This window comes from Nerophis lumbriciformis, linkage group LG01 (assembly GCF_033978685.3).
Source record: "Nerophis lumbriciformis linkage group LG01, RoL_Nlum_v2.1, whole genome shotgun sequence".
In the NCBI taxonomy this organism is placed as follows: Eukaryota; Metazoa; Chordata; class Actinopteri; order Syngnathiformes; family Syngnathidae; genus Nerophis; species Nerophis lumbriciformis.
In genome coordinates this window covers 45,769,090-45,788,499 of record NC_084548.2, presented here as the reverse complement: position 1 = coordinate 45,788,499, position 19,410 = coordinate 45,769,090, and the positions used below count along the sequence as shown (strand labels likewise).

The window sequence follows — 19,410 nt, the reverse complement described above, 5'->3', positions numbered from 1 at the left end:
AACACATCTCTTGCCTTTTTCCTTTTGCTCACAGGGTCATGCTACTTCCTTCTTTGGACCTACGATGGGTCGCTATTCTTCTTTTCAAGTACATGCAACTGATGACATCCGACAAATTCAAAATCTGGAAACAGGCGTGCTGTTCCTCTCTAAGTGCAACCTTAAGTGCTCCACTCGTGGGGGCCTGGTCATGTTTGATTATCCGTAAGTATTTTATTTTTTTATCTTTTTAAGTTTATTATTGCATGATACCTATTTTCAATTAGGGCTGCAACTATTAATCACAAACGTGGGTTATTACCATTAATTGACAAAGATTTGTTATTGTCGACTGGTCACTTAATACATTTTTATTCATAGGCTGCCAGGAATGTTCATGTTTACAGTTGTATTCATTAAGGTATAAAATTTCAGCTAAATAACCCTAACAGTACTGGGTAAAATACGTTTTGCACTGAATGTCATGTTTACAGGACATTATGTACGGTATTTTTTGGAGTATAAGTCGCTCCGTAGTATAAGTCGCACCGGCCTAAAATGCATAATAAAGAAGGAAAAAACATACATAAGGAGTATAAGTCGCATTTTGGGGGAAATTTATTTGATAAAACCCAACAAGTGTACGTTATATGACGCATAAATAACCAACTGAGAACGTGCCTGGTATGTTAACGTAACATATTATGGTAAGAGTCATTCAAATAACTATAACATATAGAACATGCTATATGTTTACCAAACAATCTGTCACTCCTAATCGCTAAATCCCATGAAATCTTATACATCTAGTCTCTTACGTGAATGAGCTAAATAATATTATTTGATATTTTACGGTAATGTGTTAATAATTTTACACATAAGTCGCTCCTCAGTATAAGTCGCACCCCCGGCCAAACTATGAAAAAAACTGCGACTTGTAGTCCGAAAAATACGGTACTTAAAGTCTGTTGATTTATTTTTTATGGTTATATATTTTGTGGAATAAATTAAAACCTCTTGTTTCTCAGGAAAGGGTTTTTTTTTTTTTTTTTTACAATTAATTTGTATAGGCTCCTGCTTGCATGTGACTCTAATAATAGAAAAGCAATATGAAAAATGTATGAATATTCATGACAATTCTCATATTGTAGGATGGATGAAGGAGCTGATATGCATAGCCTCCTAATGACTGACAACAATACCTTGATAATGGGTGGACTTCAGAACTACGTAGCCCAGGTTGACTTAAATACAGTTCAGGAAACTCAAAAGGTGACACTCTTAATGGCCGCAGCATCACATGTCATAGTTGTCTCAATTGAATCATTTTGAATTCTTTGTATTTTTATGTACTTAAAAGTTTACTGTGGAGTTACCTGGAGTTGCAATTATGCGCCAAACCGGTCGTTTTTTTTTCTGCGGGCACACATCTGGCAAGGTAAGCATGCTCCAGTGAGATGTGAAATCATTTTTTTACTTTCAGATTGCAACACTCATGCTCTCCTTTTTTTCAAACCAGGTTACGCTTCGTGACTTGCGTACATTCAAGACAGAACACGAGTTTGACGCCTTCTCGGGCAGCCTCTCAGACTTTGACGTGCACGGGAACCTCCTGGCTGCGTGTGGCTTCTCCAGCCGTGGACTGAACGGGTTGGCTTGTGACCGTTTCCTCATGGTGTACGACCTCCGCATGATGCGAGCCGTCACCCCACTTCAAGTGCATGTGGACCCTCTCTTTTTGCGTTTTATTCCTACTTACACGTCACGCTTGGCCATCATCTCACAGACAGGTACAGCAGATAGACAACTTTTGTTACTGTGACTTGTGTTTGACACACACATTTATTTAAAATCTATATTATTTCTAGTTAGCATTTTATACCATTAACATTTACATGCATTTGAAGGTGTCAAGACAGTCATTTTTATAATCAGACTCACTGTCAATAACGTCCAATACTACAGTTGGACGTTATCACTTGTTCACGAGTGAGGGAAGAGTGGATCGTGAGATCGACAGGCGGATCGGTGCGGCATCTTCAGTAATGCGGACGCTGTATCGATCCGTTGTGGTGAAGAAGGAGCTGAGCCAGAAGGCAAAGCTCTCGATTTACCGGTCGATCTACGTTCCCATCCTCACCTATGGTCATGAGCTTTGGGTCATGACCGAAAGGACAAGATCACGGGTACAAGCGGCCGAAATGAGTTTCCTCCGCCGGGTGGCGGGGCTCTCCCTTAGAGATAGGGTGAGAAGCTCTGCCATCCGGGGGGAGCTCAAAGTAAAGCCGCTGCTCCTCCATATCGAGAGGAGCCAGATGAGGTGGTTCGGGCATCTGGTCAGGATGCCACCCGAACGCCTCCCTCGGGAGGTGTTTCGGGCACGTCCGACCGGTAGGAGGCCACGGGGAAGACCCAGGACACGTTGGGAAGACTATGTCTCCCGGCTGGCCTGGGAACGCCTCGGGATCCACCGGGAGGAGCTGGACGAAGTGGCTGGGGAGAGGGAAGTCTGGGCTTCCCTGCTTAGGCTGCTGCCCCCGCGACCCGACCTCGGATAAGCGGAAGAAGATGGATGGATGGATGATGGACTACAGTTGTATCACAAAACGTTGCCTTTACTTAAGCTATTATTCAAGATAACAATGTTCAGTATTTATTTAAAATACGTTTATTTCTAGTAGGACAGTCAAACTATTTATTTTTGAAATCAGATAAATTGTGATTGATCATGATTAATCACAGTGAACTACTTACTTGCATAATTTAAATTTAAAGTTTCCTCATGCACTGGCGTATAAATTAACCTAATCATTGACCATACAGTATAACAACCATTGGCAGTTATTGTGGTCAGAATACATTGTCTGATTAGTTTGCATTCATACATGTTTAATGCGGTACATTTTTTTAATTAATCACATGCGTTAGATAGATAGATAGATAGTACTTTATTGATTCCTTCAGGAGAGTTCCCTCAGGAAAATAAAAATTCCAGCAGCAGTAGTGTACAGAATTGAGATATAATTTAAAAAGTAAATAATAAATAATGGGGGTATATGTTATTGTTTTGCATCCCCTGTCATCCTAGTACCCCCTTTCCCCCCCAGAGAGGAGTTGTACAGTCTGATGGCGTGTGGGACAAAATAGTTTTTGAGTCTATTAGTCCTGCACTTGAGATGAAGCAGTCCAGCACTGAACAGGCTCCTCTGGCTACTGATAACGGTATGCAGAGAGTGACTGGCATCATCCATGATGCTCACTAGTTTTTCCACAGTCCTCTTCTCTGCCACCGTCACCAGTGAGTCCAGTTTTATTCCGATAGTCCAGTTTTATTCCGATTTTATTCCATTAACACGTAAAAAAATGTTTTTTCTTTTTAAACATTTGTTAATGGATTTTTTTTGTCACAAAGTTAACAGAAATACAATACAAATCAAATCTTCTTTTTTTCTACGCTCAAAAAAAACAAAACTTAACAAAGTAGTGAATGCCACCAGATTATTTTTGGATTTGCTGAGAGAAGATGACAGAGTTGCAAAAGTCATGTGTAAGTAGACAGCCTACATGCGCGGATCTAAAACACACTTACGCGGATCTGAATACACACACTCGAATTGATATACAGACACACAAATAAGTACACACTCATGCGAATTGGATTACACACACACAGATTGCGTAACACGTTTGCAAATAATTTTGCGACAATAATACTTCCATAGGCTACTCCGAATAGTCCACTTAAAGAATTCGGTTCAATCCTTTTGCTAATTATCAAAGACAAAGTATTTTCAAATCTGGAAACCTTAGATGTATATTTATGAACAAAACTGCGGATCTGTAGTTACTTAAAAAGTGTTGATTAGGTTAAAATGTATTCAAATTTATTCAAATGTATCACAAAGTTGCCAGAAAGAGGCAAAAGTGTTTTCAATGTATACATCTTTAATGTTGTTGATCCCCAGACATTATCAACAAGAGAGTGAGGAAAAGCATCATTAGAAGTGATGGCTGCAAAACTAGAAATAGTCTTCAAGCCAAAATAGCGGTTAAACTGAACCCAGATCCTAAATGAAGTTTTTACGATTGGATTTTTCGTAATAGCGAATGTTAATGAGTAAATAGGAGAGTAAACCAGAGCCTTAAGAGATACTGCTTTGGTTGAGTTTGCCTCCATAACCAGCCATAACAAAGGAGAATCAAATGCTTCATATTGCAGCCAATATTTAAGAATTCTAATGTTAGCGGCCCAGTAGTAAAACCTAAAGTTTGTTAGCGCTAATCCTCACAATGATTTAGGTCTTTGCAAATATTGCTTAAAATCTGACTAATTTACAGAAGAAGGCCTGAATCGGATTGAATCTGCGGAATATAATGGGATGCTGATATCTGGCGTAGTTGATGAGCTAATAGTTTAACGCGTTACATTTGACAGCCCTAGTTTATTGTTGTTGTAGTGTAGAAATACACTGCATTAATAGTGGGAAGTGTTTAATATTTAGTCCCTCTCATGCATATTAAGGAAACCAAACTGTTCGTATATGTATAAATATATTTAGAATAATATATTTAGAATGTCTTATTATGATGCAGAACAGATCACACTATTTCAATCTACAATTATAAAATTATTTAACATTCAATTTAAAACTATATTTTTAAAAGCAAATTTGGGGTTCTTTGGCTGTGATTAGATTGTTCAGGTGTTCTGTAGCCAGTGAGTATACAGTATGTACGGTATGTGTTTTGTTATTAAGGAAGCGGTTTACATCTTCCAAAATGACTTGGGGAGTTTTATTAGTCAAAAGGATAGAATAAATGGCACTACACTGCTAAGACTTCATACCAGAACATGTACAGTTTGAAGTGAAATATCTGCCTTGTGTGTCCCTTTTAGGTCAGTGTCAATTTTGTGAGCCCACTGGGCTTGCCAACTTGGCGGACATTTTTCACGTGAACACCGTGGGCCAGTTGCTAATGAGTTTTGACGTATCGTCCAGTAAACAAGCTTTATCCTTTGGGGACTCTGGGGGATGTGTTCACTTGTGGTCGGACGCTCCAGAGGTTTCATACAATGACTACTCTCGAGAGACAGAGTTTGCTTTGCCGTGCCTTGTGGATTCTCTTCCTCAGCTGGACTGGAACCACGACCTGCTGCCGCTTTCTCTCATTCCGATGCCACTAACCAGCACAGAGCCATTGCTGTCAGACTGGCCCGCTGCGCAGGCCACACCCAGCCCCAGGTAACACAACCTTCCAGTTCTCGCTGTACAGGCGTTTACTTTGAGTCATCTGCTCCCTGGAATATTTACCAAAGCACCAAATCTGCATGAAAGCCACCCCGATCGGCAACTTCTATTTTGGCTTCTGTTAAAGATGAAGCTGGGGAAGTCAGAGTGGGTGGATACAGTCGCTAACGGCACTCTATCCATAACGGAGGTGTATGATGTCACTACTCACTGCAAAGTAATGTCATGCATAACTCTTACTATGTGGAAGTTCAGTCAGAACTCTTATCTGAATTTGTGGTTAGACAGCCATGAGTATTTTATTGAGTCATATCATTGAAAAATTACACGCCCCCAGCAATTGAATCATCCACATTGAATAACCGTTGATTTATTCTGTGATTTCAAGCCAACACCTACAAAAAATGTATGTTTATTGGGCGACTGTTTTTTTTCCATGAAATACGAATCACTAAGTAGATTACGTTGAAAGTGTTTGTTTCATTACACACATTTATTTTATCTTCAAAATTTTCAGGCAAAAAGTCTGGAGACTACTGGTTTTTAAAGGTAGGGGAATTTGAAGTAGTCAATCAGGGGTGCTGGAAAAAAATATTCACATATGAATGGTGATTCTTCTGTATAATGATTCTAAAATGATTCAAAATGGATTCAAAATGTTGAAGAATTCATTTTTTTTTTAAATATGTTTTTTTTAGTCCATTTCCGCACTTACTCGCTGCGCGTATACGCCAGCAGCCAATAGGAGATTTTGTATCCTGTTACCTATTATTGGAAATGTTTACGGTTATTATAATTCTTATACCAAAAATGTTATATTCGTGTTGAATCGATTTTAAATCGAATTGTCACCCCAATAATCAAAATCAAATTGAATCCTGAGTTGTTGTAAGATTCACATCCCTGTAGTTAAATCCTTGCTCTGTGTACTACTACTACCACAAATATGTACATAAACAGTAATATAAAATAATCAGTCACCTATTGCAGTCTCTGTCAGCCTCCAACTGTTCTGGAACTCCTGTGTTCCTGTCAAAGCTAGTATATAATTATCCTTTTTAAAAACATTTATTCAGTCACATTAATATCGATATCTTTTAATAGTACAGCATATGCCTCGTTTATTATATTCAGTTTTATTGTAATAATCTAAAGACTTTTGTTTTTTGTGGGTAGGTGTGCATAGCAAAGTGAGGTAATTTCTGGATGATTAACCATTAAAAAAATCTATTACAAGCTGAGGTCAAAGTTCAGATGGCTAGGTGCTCTATTTAAAAACTTTGTAATGATGTCAAATAGTGACTGTTTTAAGAAAATCTATGTTTAGGTTTTTAGGGTTTTGTATGACTTACAGACGAGCTCCCCCTGTGGATCCAGAAATTCTGCGCACAATGAAGACTGTTGGATTCATTGGTTACGCAGCAAACCCTCGTGCTCGTCCCCGTAACCAGGCACGTTTTAAATCATGTATATTTTGTTCTGCTGTGGACAAGTTCATATTTTTATAGTGTTTACTCGTCAATGCCAATTTATCTAAATCCATTTCAAAACCTTTGTTCAGGTGCCCTACAAAATAAAAGACGTGGAGCAAGACTACGACAGTTACAATCAGGTTCCGGAGTCGCCAATTGGGCGCGATGAGGAACCACACCTCTACATGGTGCCAAAAAAATACAGAAAGGTTAACCTTTTTTATTTCGTCAATTGGGAAATTGTTTGAAACTAACACATGATAGGGACATCTTTGTGGCCTTGTAGGTGACAATTAAATACTCCAAATTGGGACTAGAGGACTTTGACTTCAAACATTACAACAAAACCTTGTTTGCCGGCCTGGAGCCACACATTCCAAATGCGTACTGTAACTGCATGATCCAGGTGAGCTACTTCTTGTGTCTTACATACATAAACATAGAAATGTTTTTTCCCTGTTGATTCTAAATGTTTGCTGTTTTGTTTATGTGCTGGCAGGTTTTATATTTCTTGGAACCAGTTCGTTGTTTAGTGCAGAATCATTTGTGCCAGAAGGAGTTTTGTTTGGCTTGCGAGCTCGGCTTTCTCTTCCACATGCTAGATTTGTCCAGAGGAGATCCGTGTCAGGTAGATCCCTGTCAGTCAACCCTAAATTGCATCCACAATTGTCCGGTGTGACAGCAGCCGCTCCTATCTCCTCTCATCAAAGGCCAGCAATTTCTTGCGGGCGTTTCGTACAATCCCTGAAGCGTCCGCGTTGGGCCTGATCCTCGCAGACTCCGACGAGCAAACGGGGAAGGCCAGACTCGGCCGCCTAATTCAAAGCTGGAACCGCTTTATCCTTACCCAGCTGCACCAGGAGACTCAGGAGCAGGAGGGTCCGCAGGCCTACAGGGGAGCCAGCAGCAGGTGATTGGCACAGTGGCAGATGTTGTGATAAATGCCAAAATAATGAATTTGTGCCATAACACTTCCAAGGTCATGCTAACAAACAAACAAAATGTAATCTTCTTTGTAATAGGACTGCAACAATTAATCTGTTAGAAAAAAAGCTTCCATTTAAATTCTGTTGCTTTGGTTTATCGTTTAATGAGTATAACTAGGCCTCGGCGATATGGCCTAAAAATAAAATACCTTATTTTTTCACAAAACAATTAATTTACGATTTTTTTCCCCCTACTTTTTAAGGAAACCAATGAATACAAATGACAGATAATTCAAAACAAGTTATGCTTTTATTTGATCAAAAATTAGTCGTTTGAAATGACACTGCATTTTACTCTTAGCAAAATTCTAATTTGTATAATGTTGTTCTTTTTAGACCAGTTATAAATTGTACTTTTTATGTAATCATTTTCAAATAACTAAATTAAGAGCTTCTTCTGGGAGACAATACTTCTGCTTGAATAAAAATACTTCTGTTAACAAAAAATGTGCATTGCACATTGCATGCAAATAAATAATAATCTGCAATTTTGAGATTAATATAGTGCAAACGTAAAACCACTGCCTTGAATAAAATAGGTCTAAGTAAAAAAGAAGCATTGCACATAATAAAGTAGAATAAATCAATAACGATACCAATAATTATTTAATAGTAAAAATCAATCAACTCAATAAAGTGCAAACTTAAAACTTCTGTCTTGAATAAAATAATTCTGTATATAAAAATGTAGTATTGTATATTGTATGCAAATAAATAAACTACAATACATCAATAAGGAGATTAATATTCATTTGATAGTAATAAAATAAACCAGCTCAATAAAGTTCAAACTTAAAACTTCTGTCTTGAATAAAATTATTCCGTAAATATAAATGTATTATTGTATATTGTATGCAAATAAATAAACAAGTCAAACATTGAGATGAGTAAATAGTTTTAGTGAGTGGATAAACGCAGGCTTTTCCATGAAGTATAACACTACTATGTTCCGAGGGACCACTAATCAATAAGACCGAGATTCCGGAGTGCATCCACCTACACTCACAGAGATTATTGAAACAACATTAAAGACTGCTGAACAAGAAAACATGTAACTGAAAACTTCTGCAACGAAGACCATAAAAGCCTGGATTTGGAGAATGATATAGATTCAGATACCATTTTTTTCCCCACATCGGTAACAATTGTTTTTATTATACAGATGAACAATATAGCATTTCCATAGCAGAAGCTTGTAACAACATGAAGCACTTTTTAGAACAAGTCAACGAACCCTTCAAGGTGATCGCTCTCACATAAACATGGATTGATGATAAAAAAATAATAGATTTTGATCTGGAAGGATATGGACTAAATTACATCAACAGAACCAACAAAAATTAAGGAGGAGTAGCGGTGTACATGATGAAGAACCTGAACTACAAAGTGGTAAAAACATGTCATTTGCTATTGATAATATCTTAGAATGTTTAACCATTGAAATATGTCATGTAAAAAGCAAAAACAAAATCAGTTGTGTATATATAGATTTCCAAAGACAAGTTTTGAAACATTCGAGGACTGGATTAAGGCTAATTTTATTGACAAGGGTCAAAGAGTAATTTTCTTTTATGTGGTGACTTTAATATTGACCTATTGAACCCTAATAAGCAAAAGTCAATTAGCTTATATCCTAAAATCACAAAACCAAGCAGAATCACAGGACACTGTGCCACGCTTATTGATGGTAATTTTACCAATGATTTTGATAATAATACTACAAGTGGTCTACTTATAACCTACATCAGTGATCATTTGCCAGTTTTCACAATCTATGATGAAAACTACAAAAAGAGAAACATGGATGACAAAAAGACATAACAAAGACTATGTACAGAGAATATTATGAATGCTTTAAAAAATAAGCAAGAAAAGCAAAACTGGGCCAATGTGTACAGTGGAAACGATGGAGATAAAGCATATGGTCAATTTTTAAACACGTTCATGATGCTCAATGACAAACATTGTCAATGGAAACAACTACTAGATAGCAGAGAAAGAACAATCAACCATGGATGACAAAAGGATTAAAAAATGCTTGCAATAAAAAGAATACATTATATAGAAAATGTATAACACAAAGATCTACAGAGGCAGAAAATAAGTACAAAAAGTATAAAAACAAGCATACTACGAACATGTAGAAAAATAATATTACAGTCAATTATCAGACATTAACAGGAAGAATATGAAAGCAACATGGGGCATCCTTGATAGCATTATTAAAAATGGCACTAAGGGGGATTACCCTCAATACTTCTCATAAGGAAATTTAAACAATGACAATATGAAGGAAGTAGTCGAAAGCTTCAATAATTACTTTGTAAATATTTGGAGGAAAGGATCCCAGACCCAGTTTCAACTGAGGACTTGACACCATAAATTGAAATCCCCACTCAATGTTCCTCACCTACGTGACACAAGAATAAATAGTTGAAATCATGAATAACTGTAAATCCAAGACCTTAATCGATTGTAATGGAATTGAAATGGAAACAATAAAAAAAGGTTATTGAAGAGATCTTAGGACCATTAATGTATATCGGTAATCTATCATTTCAAACAGGCAAATTCCCAAACAAAATGAAAATACCCGTAGCCAAAGTTGTACAGATTTATATGACTGGAGACAAACACCAATTTACAAATTATAGACATGTTTCTTTACCACCTCAATTTTCTAAAATTATTGAAAACTGTTTAATAACAGACTGGACAAATTCATAAACAAATATAGAATACTTGCAGATAACCAATATAGATACAGAGCTAATATTTCAACATCGATGGCTTTAATCAAAATAACGGAAGAGATTACCAATACAGTAGATGGTAAACCGTGTGCAGCGGCAGTGTTTAAGGCACTAACTAAAGCATTTGACACAATTAATCATAATATTTTAATCAAAAAATTAGAACGGTATGGCATCAGAGGGTTGGTCATGAACTGGGTAAGAAGCTACAAAACCAACAGAAAGCAATATGTGAAGCTAGGCGAATACACGTCTACCATGCTAAATATATCCTGTGACGTACCATAGAGGATAAGTACTGGGACCATACTTTTGCACAATTTTTATATAAATTACATTTGTAGCTACAAAATACATAAAGTTAGTATTATTTGCAAACAATACAGCAGTGTTTTGTTCATAAGAGAACACACAGAAGCTAATACAAATAATAACAGAAGAAATGAATAAATTAAAAAAGATGGTTTGACATAAACAGACTATCCTTAACCTCATGAAAACTAAAATAATGCTATTCGGTAACAGTAGAATAGAAAGTCAAACACATACAAATAGACGGAGTACACATTGAAATAGTAAATAAAATAAAATTTTTGGGTGTAATAATTGATGCTAAAATGAACTGGAAATCTCATATAAAAATAAAGAACATAAGGTGGCAAGAAATACATCAATAATGAAAAAAGCAAAATATGTATTGGACAAAAAATCTCTTTATATTCTCTACTGCTCGCTAGCGTTACCATATCTGAGTTATTGCGCAGAAGTATGGGGAAATAACTAAAAAAGTACGCTTTAGTCATTATCCGTGTTACGAAAAAGGTCATTTAGAATAATACATAATTTTGGATATACAGAAAATGCAAATCCTTTATTTATTGATTAAAACATATTGAAATTCAACAATATAGGGATATTGCAAACAGCCAAAATTATGCACAAAACAAACAATATCCTGCTACCAGAATGTACACATTATTTTCAACAAAAGAGGAGAAATACAACCTTAGAGAAAAATTTAACTTAAAACATTTCTATGCACGTACAACACTTAAAACCTTCAGTATATCCATCCATCCATCCATCCATCCATTTTCTACCTCTTGTCCCTTTTGGGGTAGCGGGGGGTGCTGGAGCCTATCTCAGCTGCATTCGGGAGGAAGGCGGGGCACACCCTGGACAAGTCGCCACCTCATCGCAACCTTCAGTATATCAGTATTTGGAATTAATTTATGGAATGGATTAAGTAAATAAATCAAACCATGTACTAATATGATCCAGTTTAAGAAACTGTTCAAACTCAAAAGGTGTTTACAAAGTACATAGAAGAAGAATCATGATAAATACTTTGAATTTATGGATACTCCTATTCATGTCACTATAGGAAATACAATTTACTTCACTATTTATTATTGATTTGCTTATTTTTAAATTGTATTATTTATGGAGGATATTGTGAACAAATTGAAAACAGGAAGTGAACAAATGTGTTAGCAATTGCTATGAAATGGAAAAGGGGTAGGGCCATAAGCCATACCTTAGTTAGTCAAAATAAAGTATTTTCAACAGGGATGTCCGATAATGAATCATGCTTAGGTTTTTGCAGTGTATGCAAACCATTGCATATAATCTTTTGCAGGGAAACAAAACATATCCACGTTTATATGTTTCAGCTCGCTGGGCTGCTCTGGTGAGTCCGCTATCGGGAAGCTGTTTGGATGCGAGGTGGAGAACAGCAGCCTGTGTCGCTGTGGCAAGGAGACCATACGCTCCTCCCTCACTTTACTCTTCACCATGCACTACCCTGAGCAAAACTCTCAAGGCGAGTCTACGGTCTCACCTCCTTAAGCATCCAAAAACCCTACAGACGCAATCAAAGTGTATGTTGACAAAGCATAATTTGATTCATCAGAAAAAATTCTAAAGGAGTACGAGTTTGCTGAGATCCTGAAGAAGAGCATCTGTCTGGAGCAATGCACGCAGGCGTGGTGTGAAAACTGTGAGAAGTATCAGCCCACAGTGAGTTCCAGCAAGCATTCACTTCCACGCTGATGACCTCATTTAAAGGGACCTCTCTTGTCCTTGTGCGTCTCTTTAGGTGCAGACACGCAACATTCGATGTCTCCCCGATGTTTTGGTCATAAACTGCGAAGTGAACAGTACTAAAGAGGCAGAATTCTGGAAAGTTCAGGCAGAGGTGACAAGAATAATTTTTTTGCATTGTGAAATGTGTTAATATGGAGTTTGTCATTCAAGCCATCTAAACCACCAGATATTCAAAACGGATTTCTGAGGCGCTAAATATAAAGTGAAATATGGTTGTCCTTCTCTCCACAGTACGCTTTCACCAAAGCCACACAGAAAGAGAAATCTGAGCCGGCAAAACCCAAAGAGCCTCCACCCATGCCCACTGAGTGGTGCTTGGAGTAAGACGCTCCTGCTCTCAGTATCATTTGCTTCATGGGTGGTTGAACCTTTAACCTGACTACTGCTCTACCTTGTGCAGCGGCGAGGAGATGTGCAACATAGAGGGCTTCACCTTCAACACTCGCTTGGAGGACCTCAGGCACATCTGGATCCCTCTCACATTAAAGATGTCCATCAGCAAAAATCAGGGATTGGAGATCAGCAGCTGGCCTGAGGGAGAGGAAGTAAAGGAGGATACTTTCCTGATAAAATAAGAATAGTCTCTATTTGGGGTTCTCACTGTGTTGTTACTTTGACTAAGATGAGTGCTGCTGAGGAGGAGATGGAGGGAGCCGCCCTCTATGACCTGGTGGTCACCGTGCCGCACATCCTTGATGCTCGCGCAGGTGGAAACCTGGTGGCGCACATCAAAGTGGGAGAAACGTATCACCAGAGAAAAGAGGTCAGTGAAGCCCAGGGAAGACGGAAAATCCATTTTCTCTTCTGTGTTGGAGTAACCACTTCAGAATTTTGGTTTTAGGGAGTCACACACCAGCAGTGGTATCTTTTCAACGATTTCCTCATCGAGCCCATCGACAAGGTAAATCATTTCCTTGTTAGTTTCTTACTTTAGAGATTGATTGTAATATACAGGTGTTTCATCACAGACTGAAGCTGCACAGTTTGACATGAGCTGGAAAGTGCCCGCTATCCTGTACTACGCCAAGAGGAACTGCCACTCCAAATACGACCTTCGCAGTAAGTTTCACTTCATGGGCCATTCCACTGAATTAGTGCCAAAAATGAGAAAAAAAAGATAAGCCCAATGTATTCTATTTTGCGTCCTTTTCTACTGATGTATTCCTCGAAACGCTTCAGGGAATGCTGAAAGAGCATGAGGAAACAGGCTATAGTGTCCATGAAAGAGGAGATGGAAGAGCAGGGAAGTCCGGAAATGGCGATTCTTTTTTATTTATTTTCTGCTCAGAATGTTAACTACATCAGTTATGAAGTAAGCATGGACCAGCACGTCAAAAACATGCAATTAAGTATTAAGTGATCTATATAACAATTTTATATGACTTGATTCAAACTATCTGTACGGGGAAATGGGCTCCAGTTCTGTAGATGAGGCCATACCAAGAGGGGGCGGCATATCAAGTCTGGCAATGGAAAGGGGGCGTTCCAAGTACATTTAGTTATCTACCTATCCATCCATTCATTTTCTACCGCTTGTCCCTTTTGGGGTCGCGGGGGGTGCTGGAGCCTATCTCAGCTGACGATTACTCCACATCGAATTGATATTGTGGGAAATGAGTGCTCTATTCATTTTCAGGAAAAGAATTACACAAGAAGGACTTGTAAGGACATTTTTGTCATCTGTAAGCACATTACAGTGATTCAAATATTTTGAAAATAAAGAAATAATAATAATAACTAAGGTAATAGGACTAAGCTGAGATTTTAACGCCCTAGTCATAGTTTTAATATAGAATATACAGAAAAATAAATTAATGAATTCACTTTTGGCTTTTCATGGCCTGTGGAAGAACTGAATGATGCAACTTCCTGTGGACCATGTGATTTGTGGAATATTCCACGTTTTTCAGAGGGTGTAATAATAAGTTAGGGTAACAGGACTGAGTGCAAAGCCAAATGTGAATTTTAACTACATTGTTTTTTAGTTTTTTTTAAATAAGAAAACTTATTCAAGGTACTGTATAGTTAGCATAAGGAGTAACACAATTGCATAAAATATTTCACATTTCTGACAGATTTTAAATGATTATATTTCATGGTTAAGTCAAGTTTAGTAAAGTTGAACAGCCAATGTTTAAATTGTTTTGATTAATTTTGCAATTAATTAATTATGTGCATAAAACTTCGCTCAATTTAAAAACATTTTACAGTTATGTTTATCCTGCATACTGTATATGCATTTTATTTCCAGGAGAGGCAAATGTCAACAATTCAGTGAAATGTCCCTGATGTATAAAACATACAGAGTGTTCATTGAGTGTCTGACCTTGCTGTATCTTCAGTTAAAAACCCCATTGATGCAAGCGTGCTGTTGACGGAGGCCTCACTGGCTCGGAAACAGAGAAAGAGCCACGCCACTTTTATCCCCCTTATGGTTAGCGAGATGCCGCAGGCTGGCGATTTGGTGGGTCTGGATGCGGAGTTTGTGACTCTCAACCAGGTCAGTGTCCGTGCGTGCCCTCGGCACAAGTGAAACCGCAGAAAAAAATAATTCCGAAATTTTGAAAAGCTTGATTTTGACCATGCGTGTGCTCACAGGAAGAGGCAGAGCTGCGCAGCGACGGCACCAAGTCCACCATCAAACCCAGTCAAATGTCAGTCGCCAGGATCACCTGTGTGCGGGGTCAGGGGCCCAATGAGGGGGTGCCTTTCATTGACGACTACATCTCCACTCAGGAGCAGGTGATGTTGACACACTGAACACTGCAACTAGGGATGCTCGGATCAGGGTTCCATGCTGCCGATACTAATAACGATACATGCATTAACTGTACATCCATCCATCCATTTTCTACCGCTTGTCCCTTTTTGGGGTCGCGGGGGGTGCTGGAGCCTATCTCAGCTGCATTCGGGCGGAAAACGGGGTACACAATATATTTATTATGAGTACTATTGACAGTGTAACAATATCAACACAATATTTTAACTAGTTTATTACGTACATCTTCAAAGAAAAACAAAGTCAATTCAATTTTAAGTTTATTTAGGATAACCCCTTGTGATACAGCATCTCGTTTGCAAGAGGGTCCACCAATAGTACACAATTGCAAAAACTACTGTCTACTACTTATTTAAATTCTTTTGTTTTTTTACCTCAAAGTCCTCTTGTGTCCAAGGAATATTCCCTAAATTTGTAATAAAAATCTAGACTTCTCGAAGTGCTTATTTATTGTGTTGTTTCAAGCTATCTTAGAGGTTAGCATGCTTGCACCTGCCTGCTCTTACGCTGATCGAAACATGTTTATCCTTCTCCTTTATTGATAATGATACTTAATAATGACCCTTATTATACTTCAAAATATTTATGGAAATACACCATTAGCTGCTCGCTACCTCTCTGTTAGTCGAGTGACCTAAAACATTTAAAATATGATCGGCATTGAAAGACATTAATCGGCAGGGGCCGATCACATACTTTTTCACAAAAAATGTCTGATATTGATCAGTGGCCGATTGATCGGCACATCCATAACTGCAACTCTTTTTTATTTGTTATAGAAGCTGGTAAAAATAGCACAATATAAAAAGTACCAAAGTATTTAAACCATTGTCAGAATATTTGAGTTTAATTAGTAACAAAAGCTGTTCAAGCATGTTTTTACTTTATGCACATTTTTAAATGTGCAGCCTTTATTTCCTTGAAAAACATTGTGAACGCTAATAAGTAAACTAGGCCAGATGTGCGCAAGACGTGTTTAAAAAAAAAGTGTATGAACATATTCTTATTCACATATTAGTACTGTTTAACAAATTAACTTAAAACAAATTGCATGCTTTCTCCTCAATTGTTGGTAGTGTCTAACGCAGATGCATGCTTCCTCCTGCAGGTGGTGGACTACTTGACTCAGTATTCCGGAATCAAACCAGGCGACCTGGATGCAAAGATCTCCTCGAAGCATTTGACCACTTTGAAGTCCACCTACTTGAAGTTGCGCTTCCTCATCGACACAGGAGTTCGATTTGTTGGTCATGGCCTCCAGAAGGACTTCCGGGTTATCAATTTACTGGTATGCTAACTGTGCAGGTGGGTTTTATTTGAAGCGTTTGATGGTGATTGATTGTTGTCTTTTTCCCAGGTGCTGAAAGACCAAGTCATTGACACAGTCTACCTGTTTCATTTGCCTCGGAAGAGGATGATTTCACTCCGGTTTCTTGCCTGGTACTTTCTTGGTAAGTCATCTTAAAAGTAAGAGTCATTTGAAATTTCTGCAATCCACGTTTTTTAAACATTTATTTTCACTTCAAAATATCACTTTCGTGTTTTTTAAATGAAATATAAAAAAAATAAAAAATAAATCTTGCTGTCGTACTCGCTGTTCCCCTTGCCTAAACGCTGCACTGAGTTGCAAGACAGAGAGACGATCAGGAGCACCGAAACAAACTTGCTAGTTAGTTAATCATCTAGCAAGCTTACTTATTGTCTCCAGTCGCTCTCCAAGCCAGAACCTTGACGGCTGTCCACTTCGCTGCTAAATCATACGATCCGAACACTTATTTCCGAATCAGTTATAGTTCTAGAGCAGTGTTTTTCAACCTTTTTTGAGCCAAGGCACATTTTTTTTCATTGAAAAAATCCCTTGGCACACCACTAGCAGAAAACATAAAAAAATTAAACTCAGCAGCCGATATTGGTAAAAAAAGTCGTTCTCGCACTTGTTGGATATAAATTCAAACCATAACCAACCATGCATCACTAAAGCTCTTGTCTCAAAGTAGGTGTACTGTCACAACCTGTCACATCACGCCGTGACTTATTTTGAGTTTTTTGGTGTTTTCCTGTGTGTAGTGTTTTAGTTCTTGTCTTGCGCTCCTATTTTGTTGTTGATTGTCATGTCATGTACGGATGTACTTTGTGGACGCCGTCTGCTGCTCCACACGCTGTAAGTCTTTGCTGTCGTCCAGCATTCTGTTTTTGTTTACTTTGCAGCCAGTTCAGTTTTAGTTTCATTTTACAAAGCCATACCTAAGCTTTAATGCCTTTTCTTAGCGGCACTCGCCTTTTGTTTATTTTTGGTTTAAGCATTAGATAGCTTTTTACCTGAACGCTGCCTTCTGCTGTCGTCTGCATATTGTGATCACGACAAACCATGTTCCCTACATCCACAAAACAATTATCTACCTGCTGCCACCTACTGATATGGAAGAGTATTACACGGTTACTCTGCCACGCTCTAGACAGCACAGACACTCAACAACGGCACATTATTTGCGGATTATAATTACTGGTTTGCAAAAAATATTTTTAACCCAATTAGGTGAAACTACATAATCTCTGATAGCACACCAGACAATATCTCACGGCACACTAGTGTGCCGCGGCACAGTGGTTGAAAAACACTGTTCTAGAGTATTTATTAGTAGCCAGTGAGAAAGTATATTTGTGATGTGACGGAATGAATGTAAACAGAGGTCACAACATCGGAAGAATATTACCTGAGGGCTACTAGTTTTACAATGAAAGTGCATTCCAGTTGTACTGGAAAGTCAGAATTTCAGAGTTCGTAGTGGGAAGTTTCAACTGAAACGCCCCCTAGGTTGGATATACTAATCGGAAAGTCGGAGAGTCCTCACCACCCTTGACTTGGCTTCAAAGATGGCTGCTCTGAGTGTAAACAATAATAAAAAAGCAAAATCAGCCATATACAATTTACAGTGCTTTCGGAAAGTATTCACAATGCTTCACCTTCTCCACATTTTGTTATGTTACAGGGTTTGAATGTGTGTGTGAATGGGTGAATGTGATGTAGAATGTAATCATTTCAGGTATAGTAAAGTGCCCAATACATACGATTTATTTTTGTCCTCAAAATTCTACACACAATACCCATAGTAACATAATGACAAATGTAATGACATTTTTTTTTAGATCTTGTTGCAAATGTATGTGAAATAAAAAACTAAGAAATCACATGTACATAAGTATTCACAGCCTTTGTCATAAAGCTCAAAAGTGAGCTCAAGTGCATTCTGTTTCAACTGATCATCCTTGAGATGATCCTATAGCTGATTGGACATCTTTTGGAAAGGCACATTGTCTGTAGACCTCCTAGGGATGGCCGGTCGTCTAATCTGAGTGATCGGGAGAGAAGGGCCCTGATCAGGGAGGTGACTAAGAACCCGATGATCACTCTGTCAGAGTTACAGCATTCCTCTGTGCAGAGAGGAGAACCTTCCAGAAGCACAACCATCTCTCCAGCAATCCACCAATCAGGCCTGCATGGTAGAGTGGCCAGACGGAAGCCATTCGTTAATAAAGGTTTGCTAAAATGCACCTGAAAAACTTTCAGGCCATGAGAAGCAAAATTCTCTAAAGAGACAAAGATTGAGCTCTTTGGTGTGAATGCCAGGCATCATGTTTGTAGGAAACCAGGCACCGCTCATCACCAGGCCAATACCATCCCTACAGTGAAGCATGGAGGTGGGAGCATCATGCAGTTGGGATGTTTTTCAGTGGCAGAAACTGGGAGACTAGTCCGGATAGAGGAAAAGATGAATGCAGCAATGTGCAGAGACATCCTGGGTGAAAACCTGCTCCAGAGCGCGCCGGAACTCAAACTGGGACGAAGGTTCATCTTTCAGCAGGACAACGACCCTAATCACAAAGCCAAGGTATTAAAGGAATGGCTCCAGGACTTCAATCCAACTGACATCTCTGAAGAGATCTAAAAATGGCTGTGCACCGACTCTTCCCCTCCAACGTGACGAAGCTTGAGAGGTGCTGCAAAGAGGAATGGGTGAAACTGCCCAAAGATAGGTGTGCCAAGCTTGTGGCATTGTCTTCAAAAAGACTTGAGGCTGTAATTGC

At 38.4% G+C, this 19,410-nt stretch overlaps 1 protein-coding gene across 3 annotated transcripts in view; it reads left to right on the top strand.

The window, feature by feature from the left end:
* pan2 (poly(A) specific ribonuclease subunit PAN2) overlaps positions 1-19,410 on the top strand; it is a 32,213-nt gene that overhangs the window by 11,633 nt on the left and 1,170 nt on the right. For all 3 annotated transcript variants that reach the window (XM_061984066.2, XM_072913738.1, XM_061984073.1), the window contains exons 3-24: positions 35-204; positions 1,131-1,251; positions 1,340-1,417; positions 1,499-1,769; positions 4,877-5,222; positions 6,583-6,679; positions 6,790-6,909; positions 6,987-7,106; positions 7,200-7,328; positions 7,411-7,610; positions 12,113-12,261; positions 12,352-12,458; positions 12,538-12,636; positions 12,777-12,865; positions 12,946-13,090; positions 13,168-13,308; positions 13,387-13,446; positions 13,514-13,604; positions 14,888-15,045; positions 15,144-15,287; positions 16,433-16,612; positions 16,682-16,775. In XM_061984066.2, the coding sequence (XP_061840050.1) occupies positions 35-204; positions 1,131-1,251; positions 1,340-1,417; positions 1,499-1,769; positions 4,877-5,222; positions 6,583-6,679; positions 6,790-6,909; positions 6,987-7,106; positions 7,200-7,328; positions 7,411-7,610; positions 12,113-12,261; positions 12,352-12,458; positions 12,538-12,636; positions 12,777-12,865; positions 12,946-13,090; positions 13,168-13,308; positions 13,387-13,446; positions 13,514-13,604; positions 14,888-15,045; positions 15,144-15,287; positions 16,433-16,612; positions 16,682-16,775 (3,109 nt within the window). The remainder of the gene's footprint in view (positions 1-34; positions 205-1,130; positions 1,252-1,339; positions 1,418-1,498; positions 1,770-4,876; positions 5,223-6,582; positions 6,680-6,789; positions 6,910-6,986; positions 7,107-7,199; positions 7,329-7,410; positions 7,611-12,112; positions 12,262-12,351; positions 12,459-12,537; positions 12,637-12,776; positions 12,866-12,945; positions 13,091-13,167; positions 13,309-13,386; positions 13,447-13,513; positions 13,605-14,887; positions 15,046-15,143; positions 15,288-16,432; positions 16,613-16,681; positions 16,776-19,410) is intronic.